The following is a 22,556-nucleotide window of genomic DNA, read 5'->3' as shown; positions in this document are numbered from 1 at the left end:
ATGGAGGCTCTGTGATTAACGGAGGGAGAGAGAGCCTGCTCAACACAAGTTCAGCAGGTCCTGCTGGGGAGCAGGAAGCCTTCCACTCAGGTGTTGTATAAGGCTAAATGGAAGCGTTTTACCTTTTGGGCGGAGTCCCGGGGTATCTTACCCAACTCTTCGCCCATCCAGGCAATCCTAGAGTACCTGCTACACTTAAAGATGCAGGGCCTCGCACTGGCCTCCCTGAGGGTACACCTGGCGGCCATCTCGGCCTTTCACCGGCCAATGGAAGGGAGGTCTATCTTCTCTCACCCTATGTCCTGTAGGTTTCTTAAGGGGATAGAGGGACTGTATCCGCAGGTCCGTGACCCGGTACCTCTCTGGGAACTGAACTTAGTTCTCTCCATATTAACGGGACCCCCCTTTGAGCCCATGGCTACATGCCCTTTGCTCGTCCTTTCCTGGAAGGTGGCCTTCCTAGTAGCCATTACATCGGCTAGACGGATCTCCGAGTTAAGAGCTTTGACCTCGGAACCCCCTTATACGGTCTTCTATAAAGACAAAGTGAGGCTGAGACCCCACCCAGCATTTTTACCTAAGGTGGTGTCTCAGTTTCACTGTAACCAAGACATCTTCCTCCCCGTGTTTTTTCCCCAAACCACATGGATCGGAGGCCGAGCAGAGATGGCAGTCCTTGGACGTCAGGCGGGCCCTGGCCTATTATATCGATCGTACAAGGCCATTCAGGAGATCAACCCAACTGTTCGTTGCAGTCGCGGACAGAATGAAAGGCTTACCTGTGTCTACACAACGCATCTCTGCATGGATCACCGCCTGCATACGTACCTGTTATGATCAGGCGAAGGTGCCGCTTCCGGGGACCGTGACGGCACACTCGACCAGAGCCCAGGCCTCGTCAGTGGCCTTCCTGGAGCGCGTGCCACTGCTGGACATCTGCAGGGCAGCGACCTGGTCATCAATCCACACCTTCTCATCTCATTACGCCATCGTACAACAGGCGAGAGAGGATGCGGTTGTCGGCAGAGCCGTACTAAGAAGGGCTACTCGACAGTGACTCCTACCCGCCTCCAAGGTATGGCTATTTAATCACCTATATTGGAATGCATATGAGCAATCACTCGAAGAGAGAAAACAAGGTTACTTACCAGTAACTGTTGTTCTTTGAGATGTGTTGCTCATATCCATTCCAAACCCTCCCTCCGTCCCCGCTGTCGGAGTCGGCAGAAAGAAGGGACTGGGGGCCGCGGGGTCGGCAGTGTCCTATATACCGCGACATGAGCGCGGCACTCCAGGGGGCGCAGGAGCCGACCCACAGGGAGTTGCTAGGGGCAGAAAAGCTTCCGGAGGCCCGTGCACGGGGCGCGCACTCACCTATATTGGAATGGATATGAGCAACACATCTCGAAGAACAACAGTTACTGGTAAGTAACCTTGTTTTGCCCACCCACTCAGCTGTATTTAGTCATCTAAAATGTTTTCTCTATACTCGTACATCTGTTTTCACTCTATTGCCAATTGTAATGCTGCTATATATTCTCTGTGTATCGTGGCTACTTTCCCAGTATATTCAAAATTTATGCAGTGTAAGGGGATTTTACAGGTTCTCAAAAAACATGAAATATTTTCCCACAGTAGCCACACCACAAATGTCTAAACAAAATGACAACGACTCATAAACTTAAAATATACACCTGCACATGACTTACTGTTTTATAATACTCAGGCAAAGATATAAATAATATTTCCGTTTCCTTGATTTGTAGCCAATATATGATAACCTTATTAAGTAGCTTCCAATGGTAAAATTTTGAATACTGAACTAAATAGAAATAGTAGTGTCCTAAACATTTGGTCAGCATTATTTTGACCATTGCCTTATTTAGTAATTTGATTATGATTAACAAAATCTCAACAATTTAATGATACTTGGTATGCCGAACAGAGAAGAATTATAAACCTGAAGAGCAAGTACATCAGCAGTGTTTTTGCCAGCTAGTTTTAGAGCACTGAACAGCTAGTTAAAATAATCAAATGGGTTACATTCAGATGTTAAAAACAGATTTATTTCAGACCTGTCAAATGTAGAACTCCTACTCCAGAGAAATTCTCCTCATATTCTTGTCCATTGGAATTAGATACTTACATCTGTATGATTTGTTGAATCATATAGAATGTGCTCATTTGAAGTTTAAGCTATGTTTGGAGATCAGTTATAGAATCATTAACTATAAGAATATACAAGGAATACAGAGTTTTATTCAATAATCTTAATTCAAGGAGAACTATGTCTCAATCAGAACACTATTGATATGGTGCATTGTTAAATTTATTTTACTTACATTAGAAATAACTGAATTTACCATTTTTGTTCAGTCCTTGCCAAAATGCATTAAAATAATTCACTTCTAACTGTAATCTAAATCCAAACTGAATAAACTGACTCATAGCTTAGAGTGTTATATTTTAGGATATTTTCATAGAATCATAGAAGATTAGGCTTGTAAGGGACCTCAGGAGGTCATCTAGTCCAACCCCTGCTCAAAGCAGGACCAACCGCAACTAACTCATCCCAGTTAGGGCTTTGTCAAGCCAGGCCTTAAAAACCTCTAGGAATTAAGATTCCCCCACCTCCCTAGGTAACCCATTCCAGGGCTCCAACAGCCTCCTAGTGAAAAAAGTTTTTCCTAATATCCAACCTAGACCTCCCGCACTGCAACTTGAGACCATTGCTCCTTGTTCTGTCATCTGCCACCACTGAGAACAGTCTAGCTGCATCCTCTTTGGAACCCTCCTTCAGGTAGTTGAAGGCTGCTATCAAATTCCCTTCACTCTTCTCTTCTGCAGACTAAATAAGCCCAATTCCCTCAGTGTCTCCTCATAAGTCATGTGCTCCAGCCTCCTAATTATTTTCGTTGCCCTCCGCTGGACTCTCCAAGTTGTCCACATCTTTTCTGTAGTGGGAGGCCCAAAACTGGACACCCTACTCCAGATATGTCCTCACCAGTGCAGAATAGAGGGAAATAATAATTTCCTTCTATCTGCTGGCAATGCCCCTACTAATGCAGCCCAGTATATCCACTGTAACCCCCAGGTCCTTTTCTGCAGAACAGCTGCTTAGCCAGTCGACCCCCATTCTGTATCAGTGCATGGGATTCTTCCATCCTAAGTGCAGGACTCTGCACTTGTCCTTGTTGAACTTCATCAGATTTCTTTTGGCCCAATCCTCCAGTTTGTTTCAGTCACTCCATATCCTATCCCTACCCATCTCTCCCCCCAGCATAGTGTCATCCACAAACTTGTGAGGGTGCAGTCCATCCCATCATCCAGATCTTTAATGAAGATGTTGAACAAAACCAGCCCAAGGATCAACCCCTGAGGCACTCCGCTTGATATTGGCTGTCAACTAGATATCGAGCCATTGATCGCTACAAGTTGAACCCGATGATCTAGCCAGCTTTCTATCCACCTTATAGTCCATTCATCCAACCCATACTTCTTTAATTTGCTGGGAAGAATACTGTGGGAGACCATATCAGAAACTTTGCTAAAATCAAGATATATCACAACCACCTCTTTCCCCACATCCATAGAGCCAGTCGTCTCATCATAGAAGGTAATCAGATTGTTCAGGTACGACTTGCCCTTGGTGAATCCATGCTGACTGTTCCTGATCACCTTCCTCTCTTCCAAGTGCTTCAAAATGGATTCCTTGAGGACCTGTCCATGATTTTTCCGGGGACTGAGGTAAGGCCGATTGGTCTGTAGCTCTCTGGATCCTCCTTCTTCCCTTTTTCGAAGATGGGCACTATATTTGCCTTTTTCTAATCATCCGGGACCTCCCCGATTGCCATAAGTTTTCAAAGATAATAGCCAGTGGCTCTGCAATCACATCAGCCAACTCCTTCAGCACCTTTTGGATGCATTGAATCTGTCCTCATGTCCTTGTACACGTCCAGCTTTTATAAATAGTCCTGAACCTATTTTTTCACCACTGAGTGCTGCTTTCGTCCTCCCCATACTTGCTGCCTGGTGCAGTACTGTGGGAGCTGACATTGTCTGTGAAGACGGGGGAAAAAAGCATGGAGTACTTTAGCTTTTTCCACATCATCTGTCACTAGGTTGCCTCCCCCATTCGGCAAGGGGCCCACACTTTCGCTGACCACCTTGTTGCTAATGTACCTGTAGAAACTCTTCTTGTTACCCTTCAGGTCCCTTGCTAGCTGCAACTCCAGTTGTGCTTTGGCCTTCCTGATTTCGCCTCTGCATGCTCCAGCAGTATTTTTATACTTCTACCTAGTCATCTGACCAAACTTCCACTTCTTGTAAGTTTCCTTTTTGTATTTAAGCTCACCGAAGATTTCTTTGTTAAGCCAAGTTGCTTGCCTTCCACATATTATATAGTCTTTCTGCACATTGGGATGGTTTGTTCTTGTGCCCTTTAAAATACAGCCAGCTCTCCTGGACTCCTTTCCCTTTCATATTCGCCTCCCAGGGGATCCTGCTCATCAGTTCCCTGAGAGAATCAAAGTTTGCTTTTCTAAAGTCCAGAGTCTGTATTCTGCTGCTCTCCTTTCTTCCTTTTGTCAGGATCCTGATCTCTACCATCTCATGGTCACTGCTGCCGGATTGCCGTACACTTCTACTTCCCCTGCCAGCTCTTCCTTTTTGTGAGCAGCAGATAAAGAGAAGCATGGCCCCTAGTTGGTTCTTTCAGCACTTGCATCAAGAAGTTGTCCCCAACACTCTCCAAAAACTTCCTGGATTGTCTCTGTACTGCTGTACTGTACTTGCCTTCAGTTGTCTAACCAGTTCTATTTGGTTTAGATATTCTTAAAATGAACTGTCTTGCCTTCTGTTACCCAGAACATTGAATGATCTGATTTGCTCTTCAGAGGGCAGGTGATTGATATCACCTTTTTTAATACAGACAAAACTGAATGTTGTAAACCAAAAATTAGATAGTTCCCTCTTCCTCCTGCAAAAAACACAAACCAAACCTAAACAAGTATTGTAATGAGCCTTTTGATCTCTGCCAGGCACACTACAATAGACTCCCAGTTCTGAAGCTGGTGTGGTGGTCAAAAACTCAATACAGACAAACAGAGCAACATTATTTAATGCTTAACGTATGAGTTGCTGACCAACAGTGTGAAAAACTTGGAAGCATTGACTGACCAATATTGCTGATCTGAAAGTGAAAAATGGCTTCCTGCCTTAATTTTCTTGTAAATGTCACCAAATGGCAGGGGGGGAAAAGTGGAACATTTGTCAGCATGGCTTTCTGTTTTGCACCATTTCTTATCTTGTATAAGCTAGCTGTACTCCTCTGGCATGTCAGGAAGAATGTTGTGGGATAATTATGTATGTTCTCTCCCCAGAGTGCATTATGAGATCCCATTGGACAGCAACTTTAAAAAAAAAAAAAAAAAAAGTTGAGAAATCAAATCTGTGCCCTGATTTGTTCTTGAATAGTTTTGCAGGCTTTTGAGGGGAAGCCAGAAGGAAGGACAAAACGTAGTTCAGAAATCTGATTCAGAGATGAAGTACTTTAGTAGGAATGCCCTGGGTGGGTGGAGGGTGGAGATTATAAATTGAGCATAGCATCAAGATATCAACAAGTAAGATCTCCGGAACAGATCTTCAGTTCATCGAGTGCTAGATTCCCTTCACCTGTTTTTTTCTCTTTCAAACATTGCAATCTGTCATATAACTTACTTTTTTTCTGTGTGTTAACAGGGGATGGTAAATAGAACAGTGTATCTAGGGTTTCCAAATATTATGCTGTGGTTTTGTTTATTTGTCCCACTGCACTAATTCTTTTACGAGTACTATTATACTTCCAGTATACAATCAGTATCCCTGATTTCTTTGAAACTGCTTAGCTTTTAATGTTAAATTGATTACAGCCTATTTGTTAAATACAGCAGATTTGAATTTTCTATTTTCCCAGCAAAGTATACACCACAAAATCAAAGTGAGAGGCCTGAACTATTTCATATTTAAAGGAGACTTTTAGGAAGAACACATAGTGGATAGCATCTGATAAAGACTATAAAGGCAATTTCCCAATAGTTAATTTTCATTGTTTATAACAGTCCCTATTTCATATTTTTATTTTAGTGTTTTCTTGGTTTTCATCAGGGTTTAAAATGAGATGTATAACAAAAACATTTCACAAAATTGGTTCCTAAGAAACAAGCATCATTTACTATATTTTCTTATTTGACATGGTAACTAAAGTTTTCAAAACAGTCTTGACCTCCATTTTGGACTTTAAACAATTTTGTATTGTTGTTCATCCTCCCAAATGAGGCTGAGTGTGGTGTGATGTCCCTGAATGGTAAAACGGAGGTTTCATTACCTATATCAGATGATGGATTAATTAGAGGAAACGGAATTTTTCCCATCATAGAAAGGGCACGTGTCTAGGTCAGGCATCAGAGATCTCAGTGCAGAATTGGTGGTTGTAACAATGAGGAAAAGTTATAGATTTGTCTCGACAAAATGCAAAGGTCATCATTCTAATTAGTCATATTTTACCTATTCGCTGTTGAAAAAGTATTAGATATGCTCATAATTTAAAAGTACATAGAAAGTTAAATGCTTCAAAAGAGCCAAATATGTCAACATTCATAGAGGAATTTTACTCCAGATGAAAGACCAAGTCATGTTTTTGTCGCAGAAATTATGGTTTTAGCAAACATACACAGCCTTATTCGTCACTTGGAAGAAATAATTTTTCTCTCTTTCTAGACTATAGAATCTAACTGGCGATGTGGACGACACAACTTGCAAAGAATTCAGTGCCGCTCTGAAAATAGCAAAGGTGTCTACTGTTTACAGTATGATGATGAAAAGATTATCAGTGGCCTAAGGGATAACTCTATTAAGGTAAATGTACTCCTTTCCTCCTCCTCCTTTATTTAGAGAGATGATTTGCTGCCTCTGTCTTGTCTTTAGACTTGGCAAGGAGGCTATCAGGTGCTGCTTATTTCCTTAGGGCACGTATCCTGTCTTTTTGTGGGAAAGTGGTGTTCATGCAGCACTTTCTGACGATAGTATGTTTTGCATGATCTCTCAGGGAAAGTGGATAATATATCCCTGCTTGTGTGAAAGCCAAAATTTGGACCCACATCTTTGTTTTTGACAGATTTGGGATAAAACAAGCTTGGAATGTTTGAAAGAATTAACAGGACACACTGGTTCCGTTCTCTGCCTGCAGTATGATGAGAGAGTCATTGTAACGGGATCTTCAGACTCTACAGTGAGGTGAGCTCTATTAAGTATCAGCACAGTGAAATCAAGTCTGGGGCAGGGACACTCAGAACACCACTGTGGGTACTAAAGCATAAGCACCACTCCACAGTACAAATATAGTAGTGTGCCTTTAAAAGCTAGGCACATGATACAGCAAAAGTCTGTATGTAGTATTTTCTAGCAACCCCAAGCTTTAGAGTTGCATACTTTAGGATTTTAATTCCAAAGGTTTTGAAGGAATATAAATCCTCATGATTCAGATCATAAGCCAGCATCTGCCTGGGATAGAAGAATCTTCTCTGATGGGTAGGTTATTCCATAATTGCCCCATTTAGGGTTTCTTGCACCTTCCTCTGAAACATCTATTAGTGACCACCATTGGTGACAGGATACTGACATTGGATTGCTGGCAGTAAATGTATTCTTTGGTTTAAATTTTTATGTGAATTTAGTGCTCAATAAAGGGGCTGTAGTGACAGCCCTGGAAACTGCAATGCTCTGCCCAGGTACAGCACAGTCAAAGGCATTGCAGGTTTCTTTGGAGTGTTCTGTTGTGATACCTTGACCTGGAGGAGACTTCATTCTTCATGTCTATTCAGTTCTTATCTCTGAGAGAGCCATTTAAAGTCTCTTTTGTGGTCTGGAAGCCATTGCACTAAGAAATGGGTGGAGATGACCAGATCTTCATTTCACATGAGCTAGTAGTGGACAGCCATTGGATGGTGGTAACTTCCTTTTGCTACTGACCTGGACTGGAACTGGCATCTTTCATATCGGTGAAAGATTCATCTTATTACCAGTCCTCATCCTCAACCTCTGTTTGATTTGTGGCTTTTATATATAAGCCACTTTGTCTGTTAAAATTACTTCTGGAAGCAAGCCATGAGACCTAGTGACTTGGGGCAGGCAGAAGGATAAAATGGGCAAGGAGGGCTGTCCCTCAGACTAGCAGACCACTCTTTATTGTGTACATTTCCTGTTTGTAATGTTTACAGTCATTTCAGTTAACTCAGGATAAATTTCACTTTTTTTCCCCCCAGAGTGTGGGATGTAAACACAGGCGAAGTTCTGAACACACTGATTCATCACAATGAGGCAGTGCTTCATCTGCGTTTCAGTAATGGCTTAATGGTGACATGTTCAAAGGACAGGTCCATTGCAGTTTGGGATATGGCATCACCTACTGATATCACTTTGCGTCGTGTGTTGGTTGGCCATCGTGCTGCTGTTAACGTTGTAGACTTTGATGACAAGTATATTGTCTCTGCATCAGGTGACAGGACCATTAAAGTAAGTTGGAATAAAGAGCCCTGCTCTATTTACACAGGACACTACAAACCAAAATGATTAGTGTCCCCAAAAGTTTGAAAAAATTCCACTTCCGAAGAATTTCCAGTTGTTGAATGTGTGCTTAAAATCCAGTTCCCAAATGTGTATGTGAGCAGTTCTGTACCATTCAGTCACTTTCTATTAAGTGTTAATGCCATTATGCAAATAGCTTGGCTTATAACATTTTTGTGGTTTGTATCATAAAATTATAAAAAGCGTAAAACCTACTCATGATATGCTTAAACTCTGATTAGGTCTTGAAATTGGCTAGAAAATTAAACATGGCACTTTTCTGTGCTTTTTTTCCTAAATGATCTGTTTTTTTACATAAATTGGCAGTCCTGTTCTAGACATGAAATTTATTGGCAGCCACCTTTCTGCACCACACCTTCTCAGCAACTAAACCAAATTTTGCCATGTTTGAGGGATTAAAATGCTGTTTGAAGACTGCATTACATGCCAGAAGATCTTGGTTACCCAAAACTTACTAATATAACAAAGATGTTTCCATCCCTCCCTCCCTAGAACCACAGCTGGTTTAGACTGTGCCAAGAGGGCTTTTTTGGCAGAGTTTTGTCCCAGACACCTGCCAAAGGTACTGCACTCTTATGGAAAATGACCCCTTGGACTCTTTAGATTACAACTTTAAATACAACTTCTTTTTGGAAAAAAAAAAACAAAAAAACACAAAGATTCTGAACAATTCATTTAATTTTAACCCCCACCTTTCTACCCCTAAACTCTCTTCTTTCAGCCTCAAGTCAAATGTCCTGGTCTTGTCTGCAATAGGCAGTAGATTGTTGGCCATGTCAATGGTTTTAAAAAAAAAAAAAGATGTTCAAACTAGTTTTTTTGTATCTAGAAGCGGATTATTTTGTCATTTGATTACTAACTAGCCACAATTTAAATTCAATCAGAATTTTAAAATCGCTTAAACAGTGCTTGCTTGCTTTAAGAAATAGTTTCGACATGATTTAGTATTCTAAATTGAAGATGATTTAGTCAGTTTGAACAGATTAGTGTATTCTAGCAGTGCTGAGAGGACCCAGCTGGGTTTGTTGTGCCATACATTTTACAAATACAAAACACACCATGGTCCTAGCCCCTGAGGACCTTACAATCTAAGCTTTCATTCAGCTTTCCCCTTTCTACTTCACAGTTCTGATTTTTTTAATGCAATGTGAACATAATTTCTCTTTAACTTATACAACCTTGAACTCTCTAAAAATTGAGTGTTTTTAATTTTTTCCACAGGTCTGGAGTACAAGCACATGTGAGTTTGTTCGCACTCTAAATGGGCACAAACGTGGCATTGCATGCCTCCAGTATAGGGATCGACTAGTTGTGAGTGGCTCATCAGACAACACCATTAGGTGGGTGGAAGACAATTGCTAAGAGCATGTTGGAGAGAATGTGCATTTGCAAAAGTGAAAAGAAGGGATTATTTTCTAGGCCCTTGCTCCTGTTTTAGGTTGATCCCCTGCCAGTATAATAGCACAATGATTGTGAACTTTTATCTTTTGATACATCTTGTTGTCAGCATTGGAACCAGGCAACTATTGCTGATAATTTAAATACAAAGAGGAGGGAACAAGTAACATCCACCATATGCACAAGCAAGTACAGCTCTCAAACTGGGTGGCTGATGTCAGCAGCTAAAAAATAACTTACAAATCTTACTAGATCTTAACACATTCTACCGATATGAAGATCATTGGAGAAATGGGGGGTGTAAACACCAGTTTATTACAGTTATTACATATACTTCTGATACACACGACTTTACATGCAGAATAAAAAGGGAAATGGATTTAGCAATAAACTTTATTTATATTGAAAGAGTCACAAGCTTCCAGGATTTACTTTTAAAATTCATTTAATTTGGAAAAATGATCGATCCACTTCAGTGGGGCAGACTAACCAGGAATGTGTCTGAGTTGCAATGTACTCCCTTCTGGGGACTGTGTACAGGGGCCTCAGTTGGACTTTCCAGTCACTTTTTTGCCAGTATGGTTTTAGTTTTCTGAGAACCAATAAAGAGCATGTTAAAATGGAAATTGCAGCATGAGTAAATGGGTGGGGACGCTAGTGTCTCACATGAGTTTCTCAAAGATCCATTTCTTCTGTTTCCTTAAGGTTATGGGATATTGAATGTGGTGCCTGTTTAAGAGTATTGGAAGGCCATGAAGAACTGGTTCGATGCATCAGATTTGATAACAAGAGAATTGTTAGCGGAGCCTATGACGGGTATGTGCTTCAAACACGCTTTAAGAAAGTTATTCATGTATCTCCTTGTAAAGCACACTTTTGAAAGTTCTCATCCCTAATGCGCAGAAAGAGGATTCTCTTTTGGTTTGCTATCTATAAGTGATCTGGTTATGACAGATCAACATTTAATCTGGATGTTGCCCACTTCCTGTAGATTTCAACAATGCAGCCTATAACCCAAATGTAGCCTTTGAATATTATATATATATTTTTATATTTGCAGCTCCTTCCAGTAACTTGTTTTTAGTGCTCTTTAACTCTGTTCATAGTGGTTAGTGGGTAGTTCTAGCTCCCTGAGGAATTAAATGTTCTACTAATCAAGTTTATATGGCTTTGCTGTACAGCTCAAGGTGGCTAGAATGGACAAATAGCTTGCCTTAAGTGGTGTCTGTTATGAATAGACACTTCACTTTGTTTCCTCCCTACAGATATCACTCCTTGAAAAACTCCTGCTTCCCAACAAATATGGCTGCCGTTTTACTAGACACCAGTACTGAGACTGTTTGCATTCTGTGGCTATACATTGTAGAGCTCATAAAATTTGGAAATTGCAGCACCACAGTCCAGCAGAAAGACAGCAATATATCCTGTGCTCTGATAACAACCTTAAAATTAGTGGCATGGGGCTGCTATAAAGGGCATCCGGAGCCACCTGTAAACAAAAATGGCCTAACAATTGAATGAATTCAAGGAAACCATACAAGGGCGTGGATTATCCTATTTCTTTTACTCTCCCTGTCACCTCTGGTATTGGGCTGAATTTTAGTTCAAGTGACAAGCATAGTTCTGTTGAAGGCAAGTTAGGAACTCCTTTTGACTTGAATTGGTTATTTTGATTCTCTACCTCCCCTGGGATCTGTAATCCCAAAGTGATTCTCAGAGGCTGTTCACCCTGCATTTCATCAGCAGAATGCTGGAACTTTGAGGTCTTCTGCAGTTCTAAGCTCATTTGCAAAATATTCCCCAAATCCAGAAGTAATTAAGTTTATATATATATATATGTGTTGCAGTAGTGCCTAGACACCCAATCAGTGATGAAGGCCCCTTGTGCTAGGTGCTGTGTACACATAAGACAATCCCTGCCCCAGCAAACTTAGTCTTAGAATGTTTTGTCTAATATTTTCTTGCTGATAATAGGTTAGCATTGGGGAGATTCCAACATTTGCTTTGTGTTGATTCAGGTGTTTTTGTAATGCTTATAATTGAGGCAACATTTCTATTATAATAAAATAACCCACATTCTTGTTTCACTTTATAGCAAAATTAAAGTTTGGGACTTGCAAGCTGCTCTTGACCCTCGTGCCCCAGCCAGCACGTTATGCTTGCGTACATTGGTGGTATGTAAACATTGATCCCTTGGGGGTTTTACACAGTAATACTACTGTACACTTGGCAAAAGTGAACTTTTAATGTTAAATTTTATTGCAACTCCATTGTGTGTGTTGGGGTAGATAAGAAATTCAGCACATTCTGCAAATTCTGCTTTGTTCCCAGCTCTGGGAACAGACGATTGGGCACGTTTCTGTGTCCACTGAATTCTTGTTTACTCTGAGCATAGAAGAGAGTTGTTAAGCTCTTCTGTCTTGGTATTCCCAAATGTTCTAAAAATATAATCAATATAACATTTCATCCAAATCATTCTGGTTCCTGGTGTGGTATTTTAATATCATATAAATATTGTATCATTGGCTTTAAATAAATGGACTTTTATTAAAGGAAAACAATTTGGAATACTACCGTCCTTCCCTAACCCTTTCTGCTAATTGTAGACATGGAAAGAATAGATGCAGGAAGGGAGGGGTCCTTGTGGTGAGAGGATTACCATAGGAGCTCTAATCACTTCAAAGAAGACTCTCATATTTTATGTGGCTACCTTAGATCATATTTTTTTTTTGTAATAAAGGCTTTGATTTATGGCAGTACTAATTTTCTTCAAGTATAGTAGGGAAATTGGATAACTTATTGTATGGGTCATTGAATATACAGAGCTTTTCATCTCCAGATTCAAAGCTTCAACCGTGTCCAAGTTAGTAGTGACCAAAGTCATTGCTTACATGGTATCTGTTTGATGGTTTATCCACTTGGATTATCCACTTCCTTCAGAAGGGCCCACAGCACAAAAACTGTAATTGGCTCCCTTATCAGCAGTCTTGGCATAGAGATCAAGTATTGAATGGGCATGGAGACTCCACTAACCTCTTATTCCTTATGTGTATAATTCAGTTACTGAATGAGTTGACTACAAAGATTACAGTCACTGGGGTATCAATATGGCACCTTTGGCCAGTCCTCTACACAGTTTTAAAAGGGTACAGTGCCATCATTTACTATGCTGGATCAGCAGGGCCAATCACAGACCTTTGCAGGATCCTGTGGGAATGCAAAATCCTGGTGCCATTTTGGTATGCTGTTTCCGCGAAGAGTTCCTAAAGTGGCCACATCTAAAACTCTTTCTCAAGAGTGTGTTTAAACACTGCCTTTTTTTTTTTTTTTTTTTTACAAATAATTTGGCCTGGAGTAAATCCCAGATCGGTTTATGAAGTGGCTTATGGGAATTGCACAATCCTTTAAGTAGCAGTACTGTTAACATACTATACATTTTTTATGCAGCAGATAAACCCTGACAGTTTGTCAGTGCTAGCCAGTCTTTTTTTGTTTGTTGCTTACTCCCAGTTGGCAGTCTGTCCAGGCTGTTCTGCTGGTCTGTATTTCTCTCAGCCTTTACTTCTCTGGCTTTCAGCTTCATAGTAAACTTCGTGGCCTACCCAAACTTTATTTTGAAGCCACGGTATTTGCTGCGATTCTTTAAATAACAGTAATTCTTCTCAGATGTGTTTGATGCTTGACCAGTAAGTCAAAACTTTCATCTACAATTTTTTGTCCAAATGAGTGTTTGAGTATGAAATTAGTGAATGATGATCCATCTCCTGGCCCACTAACTAAACTCTTACTATTCATAGGAGCATTCAGGACGTGTGTTTAGACTCCAGTTTGATGAGTTTCAGATCATCAGTAGTTCCCACGATGACACAATTCTGATTTGGGATTTCTTAAATGTGCCACCCAGTGCCCAGAACGAGACACGCTCTCCATCAAGAACATACACTTACATCTCCAGATAACAGTCTGCACTTTATTAGCCTCTTAAGGTAAACTCTTTGTTATATTAAATATATTCTATACTTGTACTCACTGTCATTTGCCAGGTGGTAATTGATACATCAGTTGCCACTGAGTTCTCCTATATCACCTATATATCTCCTGTATCTGTGTTGATGCTGCTGCTGTTTGGATCAGGAAGCTTTTGCATAGCATCAGGCTTTGACTCTTAAATCTTAAAACATCGTAGTATCTAATTCATATCTCACATCTTCACTGTTGTTCCTCCTGCCTCTCATCAGGCAATTGAGGTACTAACTGCTTCATTTTCACAACACCCTTATGGTTGAGAAATGTACAAATATATAATTAGGTCATTTAAAAAGGTATTCAGTTGTTGTAAGTCTCAAACTGAGAATGATGTTTATTAAACCAAATGTTCTAGAAGGACACAATGTGTAGATGTTGGTACAATTCAAAAATAACCAATGTTTGTACCATTAATATTAATTATTTTCCATCAGAATGTTTGTGTACTTTTGGCAAGGATGCTGTGCTTCCTGGCTAGGCATTTACCGGCTAGAATGGGAGGATTCTTTCAGAGCCTAAAGTTTATCATGTGGTGTGTGTGAAGACCTATGATCCAATAACTAGCCTGAGGGCACTGGGAGAGAAATGCTCAGAGCTGTCCTGAAGATGCTCAAGTTTCCCCATTTATTTCAATGGGGAGCAGAGTAAGCACAACATGAAGCACTTTTCAATATTCTAGCCTCAGATTCTGTCCTGGGCTGTTCTGTTGACTGTGCGAATTTGGCCATGTCACATCTTTCAGTGCCACTTTCTACATTAGTAGTATGGAGATTATAGATTTTCCTTGAGCAGGGCACATCTACTGCAAAGCAGATCAGTCCTTTGTCCTGTAAAACAAGATTTCCTTTATACTGCTACCTTCCTTGGGTTCTGTAAGCCTTACTGATATATAGCACTTTAAAATTCTTTGTGTGGAAACTGTTACATGATGGAGGCATGGTTGTAAATTACAGTAACATTGAAAAAAGTATTCTTCACTTAACAGGCCACAACTTTCTATGAAACTAAAGAAGTGTCTTTTAGAGTTCAGTTAGATTGTGCTCCTCACTGAGGCTTTTATTGTTCTCTTCCGGGGACTAGCCAACATTGCCCATCAGCCTCCAATAAACTGAGATGTATGCTATTCGACTAACGTTCGTCATAAGCGACCATTCCCCATAACCACAAGTTATAGAAAATGTTTCAAAAGGAAATATACATCGTTAGGAAAAATGACAGTTTTGAAGCCATCAGAAAAGACTCACATGAAGTTTGACTGTTTAGTTTCTATTTCTCTGCAACAGTCAATATACATGTAGTTGTCTAAATATATTGGGTAAAAACTCTGCTGTAGATCCATTTCCTAGACAGTGGAGTCTTTTTCTTATGTCATTCATGTTGTTGCCAATAATTGCACTTCATATTATAAATAGCAGTGAATTTAGAGACTTGGAAACAGAGGTTGCCTTACTAGATCAGACCCAAGGCCTGTCCAGTCTAGTATCGTGTCTCTGATAGTGGCCAACGCCAGATGCTTTAGAGGAAGGTCAGACATCCCATAGAGTACAGTTATGGAATAAGCTTTGCCCATAAGACAAGTTTTTTTTTCTAACCAGAAGCAATTAATAGTAGTGTGGCTTATGCCTGAAAGTATGAGGTTTTATCTCGTCTAAAAGGTGATTTTCCTATCAAATGTAAATGGATAGTCTTGTTGCACATATAAATGAGACATAAGGTGGGCAAGGTAATATCTTTTATTGGACTAACTTCTGTTGGTGAGAGAGACCAGGTTTCAAGCTACACAACACAAGTTGGTCCAATAAAAATTATTTCACCCACCTTGTCTCTCTAATATCCTGGAACCAACACGGCTACAAGAATTCCTGCTTTAAGTCTTGCTAAGTCCTTGGCCTTGATATTTTGTAGCAGAGAGTTCCACAAATTTCATTGTTTACAACAGACCTTTAATATTTTGCAATGGGGGGGAGAGAAAAAGAGGGAGCCTTCTGGTTTGTGAAATGTCTTTTCTTTGCCTTACGAAATTCCATTTTGCTTTTGATGAGATGTAAACTATTATAAGTAGCAGTTCTTCTCACATGCATGCCTCAGGAAAATGTTGGCAGCCTACTAAACTAATAACAAATCTCATGACCATTCAAAAGAGAGCCAGGCTGGACTCTTCCATCCCCTCCTCTGGGGGTACCACATTGGTCTGGAGCTCTCCCAACCCCCTGAGGGGAGAAAGGAAAAAAGAGAACCATGCCAGGCTGGGCTTTCTCAACACTAGGACCCAGCAGTCCTAGGATAACAGCTTTCTCCTGCTTCCTGTTATAGTGCTTAGATCTGTAGCTCAAGCAGTGGCAGTGTGTGCTGCACTCTGCTGATGGTGCATGGCTATTAAGGAGTAATTACACTTAATAGCATTTTTTACTCTTAAAAAAGGAAAATAAAAAATCTGAGATGACCCCCCCCCCCACACACCCCAAAAAAAAAAAAAAAAAAAAGGGCTGTTAGAAAATTAGGTTGCAGATCAGTCACCTGAGTTAAGAAATGTGTTTTAAGGTTGCCCACACAACCTTTAATTATGCAGTCTTTAAATGGGAGTGCCTAATTTATCTTTTCTATCTATCTTCTGTTGTTCACTTCCCCTCCACATTAATATTCATTAGCTAAATACTAATATAGAAAAATGTAACCATTGGCTAACGAAAACTATAAAAACTGAGAAATTAAGAATTTTGCTGCAAAGGATAGTTAAAGATTGGCATGCATAAACCGCCCTTACTGACTTTTTACACAGACCTGAGGTCTGAAAATGACTTTAGTTTTCTCTGCCTGCTAAATTCATTATTTATACCAGGTAGGTAAATGCTTAAAAGGAACATCAACCTGGCAAGCAGAATGGGCAGTTTGAGCTCCTATTCACTAGTTCCTTCAGCACTGTCTACCTGTGGCTTTTCTGCTTCTTACAGTGTTTTAAAAATTCATTTTTGTTTGAATTGTGGCAATATTACAGCAGTGCCTTCAGTGATGGTGTTGGCCTACCCAAAGTTGCCAGTGGTGGGCCCCTAAATATGTGATCCTACTCCTATAGGATAAAGACTCCCATTGGCGTTAATAGGAGTAGGATCAAGTCTAAAGGAATTGCCTTCTGCTATAGACAGGGCAACTCTCATACTACAGGTTTCATGGGTCAGTATTTGTGAGACAGAAAATGCTAAACGTGGCCTACACCCTGCCCAAACTATTTTCTTTTTTTCTTATAGATTGAAACCTTTAGAACAAGCTACCTGGTGGAAAACCACACTTCCTTAGTGACAAAATAAAACAATCCACCAGCTGACATGTACCAATTACATATTTTCCCACCCAGCAAGATATAGATAGTTTTTAATGGCTTAAAGGTTGTACAGAAATATGATTGGGAGGGTTATATTGCATTACCTGCCAATCATGGAAACACTTAAATTTTTCATGCCAGTTAGAAGTATAACTACATAGGCATCTAGGAGGTCCAGCACAGTCTTTTCCAAAACACTTCTATGCATTTTGCTCCATTTGGTCAGCAATGCATCAGTGTCATGACTTATTTTCAGTCTTTCTCTTGCCCTTTTCTCACAAACTCTTTGATTATGTTAAGATTTGTTGGTACAAAATGAAATGTTTTGGCACTATTACGACTTCCCTGCAGATTCCATACATTTGACATAGTTTGGAGCAGCTTATATGTCTGACTTGTCCTATTACACAGAGCACTGAAAACATACAAAGCTGCATATCCCTGTAGTTAAATGATTTTGGTAATGACAGTCCCTTATGTAATTGTTTCTTGGATAGAAGGGACCATGCAGTGTCACTTTGCTGAATTTTTTTCATAATCAGAATCCAAAACCATAAATCTACATAAAATATAACTGTAAAATATCCAGTATTTTATTATGATATTTAATGGAACAGTTTTATATGCTCCCAAATACTGTCTCCGCATTCTCAAAAACAAGTTTTGTACCCTTTACAAGGCTGTGCATGTATATGCCTCTTCAAAGTGGATCATTTTTGACAGCCCTGGCAGGGGGTTAGAAGAAAGTTTTTATTGCCTTCTGTTGAATTCCTTTTTGTTTATTGTAACATGATAAAAATTGTTACCATATGATAGTCTTAATATTCTTATTTTTAAGCACTGGGGGAAAAAGATGTTTTAACCTTTCAACTATGAGATTCTCATGAATAGAACAGTTCATTAAAGTTTGCAGCTTATTTTTTGGGAATGGAAAGTGAAATTTAACCTTAGGTTTAACTATTTTAAGCTTAATTACAGTAAGAATTTTGTTCGTAAAAGCTATTTAATAAAATAGTGTAATCATATAACTGTGTGAAAAGGTAGCTCTTGTGGAAATATTCCAATTATCTGATTTGTGGGATTATTTCTAAAGATCATTAAATCTCGTTTTCATGCATTAATATAATGAGTAACTGAACTTAATAGTCCTGTTGAAGATAGAATACATGATAGTTTATGTGGTTAGACGGTTTGCCTTTTAAAAAAAAGAAGTGAATGGTTTCACAAGCCAGTTTTCCCAATGCAAGTATTTGGACCTAAGATTAAAAATTAAATCCAACTAGATATAACCTATGCATATTTTTACTGAAAGTGGATAACATAGGTCACTTCTGAATAGTGTGGTGTGGAGAAAGAAGGTTGTTTCCTGAGATGTGTTAAAAGTAGGCTGAAATTCCATTAGATAAGTTTCAACCTTGAACAAGGCCCATTGCTCATCCTCCCCTGCCATTCAGTCCCCAAAGACTTTTGTATCATATATAAGGAAAAGGTTAGTTTAATTCAAAGTTGCTAAATTTATAGGGCTGAATTCTCAAAAACTTGCAAAAGCGCAAATCCCTATCTGCATACAAATCTGATTTAAAGTGTAGTCTAGGTTCCCCAATCAACAAAACTAAAATGATGTCCTATAGTGGTGGTATTGTCACCTCTTGAGCATCTAAGGGAAGTCTAACTTGCAATTAGACACCTGTGGCTGGCCCATGCTGGTTGGCTCTGGCTCGTGGGACTCTGGCTAAGGGGCTCTTTAATTGCAGTGTACACATCTGGGCTCTGGAATCCTGCCCAATTAAATAGTCCCTTAGCCTGAGCACTGGGAACCTGACTCAGCTGGCACAGGCCAACTGCGGGTGTCTAATTGCAGTGTAGATGTATACTAAATGAAAAGCATTTCTAGCCCTGAGTGCACCATTCTAAAAGAACTCCGGTCCCGTTAACACTTTCGTTCTAAGGAGCCTATGCTGTACTGATTGGCTATATTTGGACACTTTATTTTAGCAGACTAAAACCTGCGTTTTCACTCAGAGTGCATTGAGGAGGCTGGAGGGTGTTCCGTGGTGGATACCAACTAATTTCTGCCATATGTCTACAAATAATAGATTATACGTGGCCTGATTGTAGTTTACATTGTTTCAGCTTGTCTTTATCTTTTTCAGGGTTCCATAATTTTGAACTACTGGATATCTGGCTACTACATGCCTGAAGATATTAATTTAACAGCTAAAGTCAGAATTGGTTATAGATGCTGTGTAGATGCAAAGCAGCACAATTCTGTATCTCTTAATCTTTTCTATTCCCCTTCAGTCCTCAGTGGTCTCCTCTGAGGAGCTTACTACAAATTCACTGACTTCAAGTAGATGAAAATCAGAAGCCTACCCTTCACTGTGGTGAAAAATCCAAAGCTTCACATGTAAATTGTCCATATAAACTGAACTATGATGGCTTGTTTTCCAGAAATAAATCAGAAGTCAAGAAAGGACTTGGCCTAATTTATATTGCTTTGCACTTTTGTCTGACTTTAAAGAAAAATATTCTCCAGTGAAATTGGGTGCCAAACACATACCCAGAATGTACAGAGCTTTGCTTTCAAAATCACCATGCTCCTTTAGACTTCATGACAAATTCAGAGCCTGTTTTATTTGATAGGAGTGTACGTTGGACTATTAGAAATATTTCTGAATGGATCGATAATATTTTTGGATTAGAGTTTACTTGTTTCTGCACCAATAGATTTTTAATTTAAAGATTACCTGTAAATCAGGCTAGATTATCTAAACTAGTTGTATAGTAATGTCTTTTTTCTTTTAACTGTGCCCTGTAATACAACCGTCCTACTCTTCCTAATGTTGGTATAGTAAAATCTTTCCATGTGTGCTTGCCTCATAATTTCAAATACTGTATAAGCATGTAGATATAATGTACATAACAGTTTAACCTCCAGGTGCTGGAAGTCAGGATCTCCTGACACTACACACTAATACAAAATGTGTTAGCACTTGGAAGCAGGACATTCTAACTACTGGCACTGAAGGGATTAATATGAATTACCTAGAAATATTTCTTTGCAAAAGGAGTTTTTCAGTATTCATTAGGGGTTTTTTTAATGGGAACTACATATTTTGAAATGTAATTTCTAAACTTTTTAAAAATTAAAAAAAAAGTTTAATTTATGTTCTGTATCTTATATTTTGTGCCGCAGTATTTACGAAACATCTTTTTTTTTTCTGAACTGGTAGGTTACCACACATTCCTACAGATGTCCTTCCATAACATTAGTTTGGCTGCTCAATGGAAGAAATGCCATCAGCCAAAGTTAAATTTATTTAAATATGTAATTTGTAACATTTGAAGTGGGGTAGAGGCCCCTTCTAGTCAGTACTATGTTGACCAGGCTTAAAGTTGGATTTAAGATCACTTACCCATAGCTGTTACACTATGACCTTGTTGTGATGCCATGGTCAAAGTTTCTCTTTTTTAGCATGTCCTTATTAGGAAATGTCTTAGTAGTTCCTTCTTACGTTGTCATGATTCTCCTGTCTCTAATTTATGTGGTCACATTTATTTAAGCATATTTTTCTTTGTGTAAGCAAGACCCTGATAAATGCCATCTTTATAGTATTGTCCTCTTAAGTTGCCATGTATAACTACAGTTTTCAGTAGTTTTCTTTAATGCTTAGTTTGAAAATGCACTAAAACCAAGACTGTGTAAAATATACTTATTGTCCTGTGGGAGAACCGTTGTCACAGAAATGTAGCCAGTCATTTCTCCTATCATCATCTGTCATGTATTTTGTCTTCAGTTGGCAGCACTTTTTGGTTTCAGATTTTCCCTTTTTTTGGTCAAGGGGAGTTAAAGAATGTTGGTTACACTTTAGATGACCAGTGAATTAATATTAAACTTCCAGTGGAACAGCTATGGTTAGATGTCATCCACCCAAATGTCAGGCAAATTCAGAATAAAGCACACATCAAATGTTACTGAAATGTTAGAAAAGTGCAACTTATGGTTAGTCCTCTATTACACCTTTCGCACTGAGAGAGAGGTATTGGGATCAGTGTTTAAGTTAGGAAATTCCCTTTAACTTGTTACTACAAAGATATTTATTTCTTCGAGATGATCAAACCTCATGAAGTACAGAAGATAACATGTTTCGATAAGCATCTGTAAGATCACCTTTTGGTAAGCTTGATAGTAGTTTGTGAAAGTGGCTTACTTTACCCTTTTCATCTAATAGCTTTAATATTAAACTATTTTTAAAAAGTCATCAACTGCAGCCCTGAAGAAAAAGCTATTTGTTTATGAAGAATGGAGTCCTTTTTTATGCATGTGTAAGATTAAATTCATGTTTTTCCTTGGGAGGTAATGGTATTTGAACATGCAGTCTCACCTTCTTTGATTGTGCTTTGTGTAACATAGCAGTGGACTTTGTGATTGGCACCCAAGGAACTTGGCTCCTGGGACTCCTGGCTGCACTCTGGACTTTGTTTTGCTAACCATAATTGAGCAATTGTACATTACTGCTATATTAATGTTTCAAAGCACTGGGATAGTCTAATTCTAACTTGTAATTATGTTTGCCAATGACCTGTTTGGAAAGTTTGTGTATGAACAGCTGATTGAAACTGTTAAATTGTACAGATATTGTTCATGATCTAAAGCTTTGTACTGTGGAATGTGCTTAATAAAAAAAAAATGAACTTCCTTTGTCCAATAAATTGCTAAGTAATGTAATCTAACCCAATGTCATTATTATGCATTAATCCAAGCTTAATGCACAGTTCCTTCAAATACTAATTCAAAGCTAATGCTCTTAATAAAATGTTCCTATACTTCATTGTATTATGTTATAAAAACTTTTCTAGCAGGCCAAAATGCTTCTAACCCTGTAATACAATGATGTATAGTAACCCAGTGCTGGCTTGGGTGTGGTGTGAAGCAATGAGACTGAAGGCCAAATACTTTATAATTTGAAACGTGCATATGTGGTGGCACCAACTGCATGGCCTGGAATTGTGTTTAATCATTTTTAAAATGCTTGTGTTAATTCCTTTTAGTTGTTTAAAAGCCACAGTGTCAGTGTCTTACATAGCTCAACATGTTTATTCCCTGTCCAAACTTCAGAGCTTCAAGTGTGTTAATGGTCAGAAAAGTGACTCAACATCTCTGCTTTATTGTGGGATAGTCTGCACTTAA

At 39.2% G+C, this 22,556-nt stretch overlaps 1 protein-coding gene across 5 annotated transcripts in view; it reads left to right on the top strand.

Annotated features, from left to right (window-relative positions):
* FBXW11 (F-box and WD repeat domain containing 11) overlaps window positions 1-22,099 on the top strand; it is a 125,209-nt gene extending 103,110 nt beyond the window's left edge. For all 5 annotated transcript variants that reach the window (XM_067566759.1, XM_067566758.1, XM_067566761.1 and 2 more), the window contains 8 exons: window positions 6,757-6,894; window positions 7,154-7,272; window positions 8,301-8,550; window positions 9,844-9,962; window positions 10,726-10,836; window positions 12,116-12,194; window positions 13,818-14,006; window positions 19,519-22,099. In XM_067566759.1, coding sequence (XP_067422860.1) covers window positions 6,757-6,894; window positions 7,154-7,272; window positions 8,301-8,550; window positions 9,844-9,962; window positions 10,726-10,836; window positions 12,116-12,194; window positions 13,818-13,979 — 978 coding nt within the window. In that variant the 3' untranslated portion in view covers window positions 13,980-14,006; window positions 19,519-22,099. The remainder of the gene's footprint in view (window positions 1-6,756; window positions 6,895-7,153; window positions 7,273-8,300; window positions 8,551-9,843; window positions 9,963-10,725; window positions 10,837-12,115; window positions 12,195-13,817; window positions 14,007-19,518) is intronic.
* The last annotated feature ends 457 nt before the right edge of the window (window positions 22,100-22,556 follow it).

This window comes from Emydura macquarii, unplaced genomic scaffold (assembly GCF_026122565.2).
Source record: "Emydura macquarii macquarii isolate MOO-44397 ecotype Brisbane River unplaced genomic scaffold, CSIRO-AGI_Emac_v2 contig_2768, whole genome shotgun sequence".
NCBI classification, from domain to species: Eukaryota; Metazoa; Chordata; order Testudines; family Chelidae; genus Emydura; species Emydura macquarii.
Note: the sequence above shows the minus strand (reverse complement) of the source record. Positions and strands in the feature narration are given on the sequence as shown.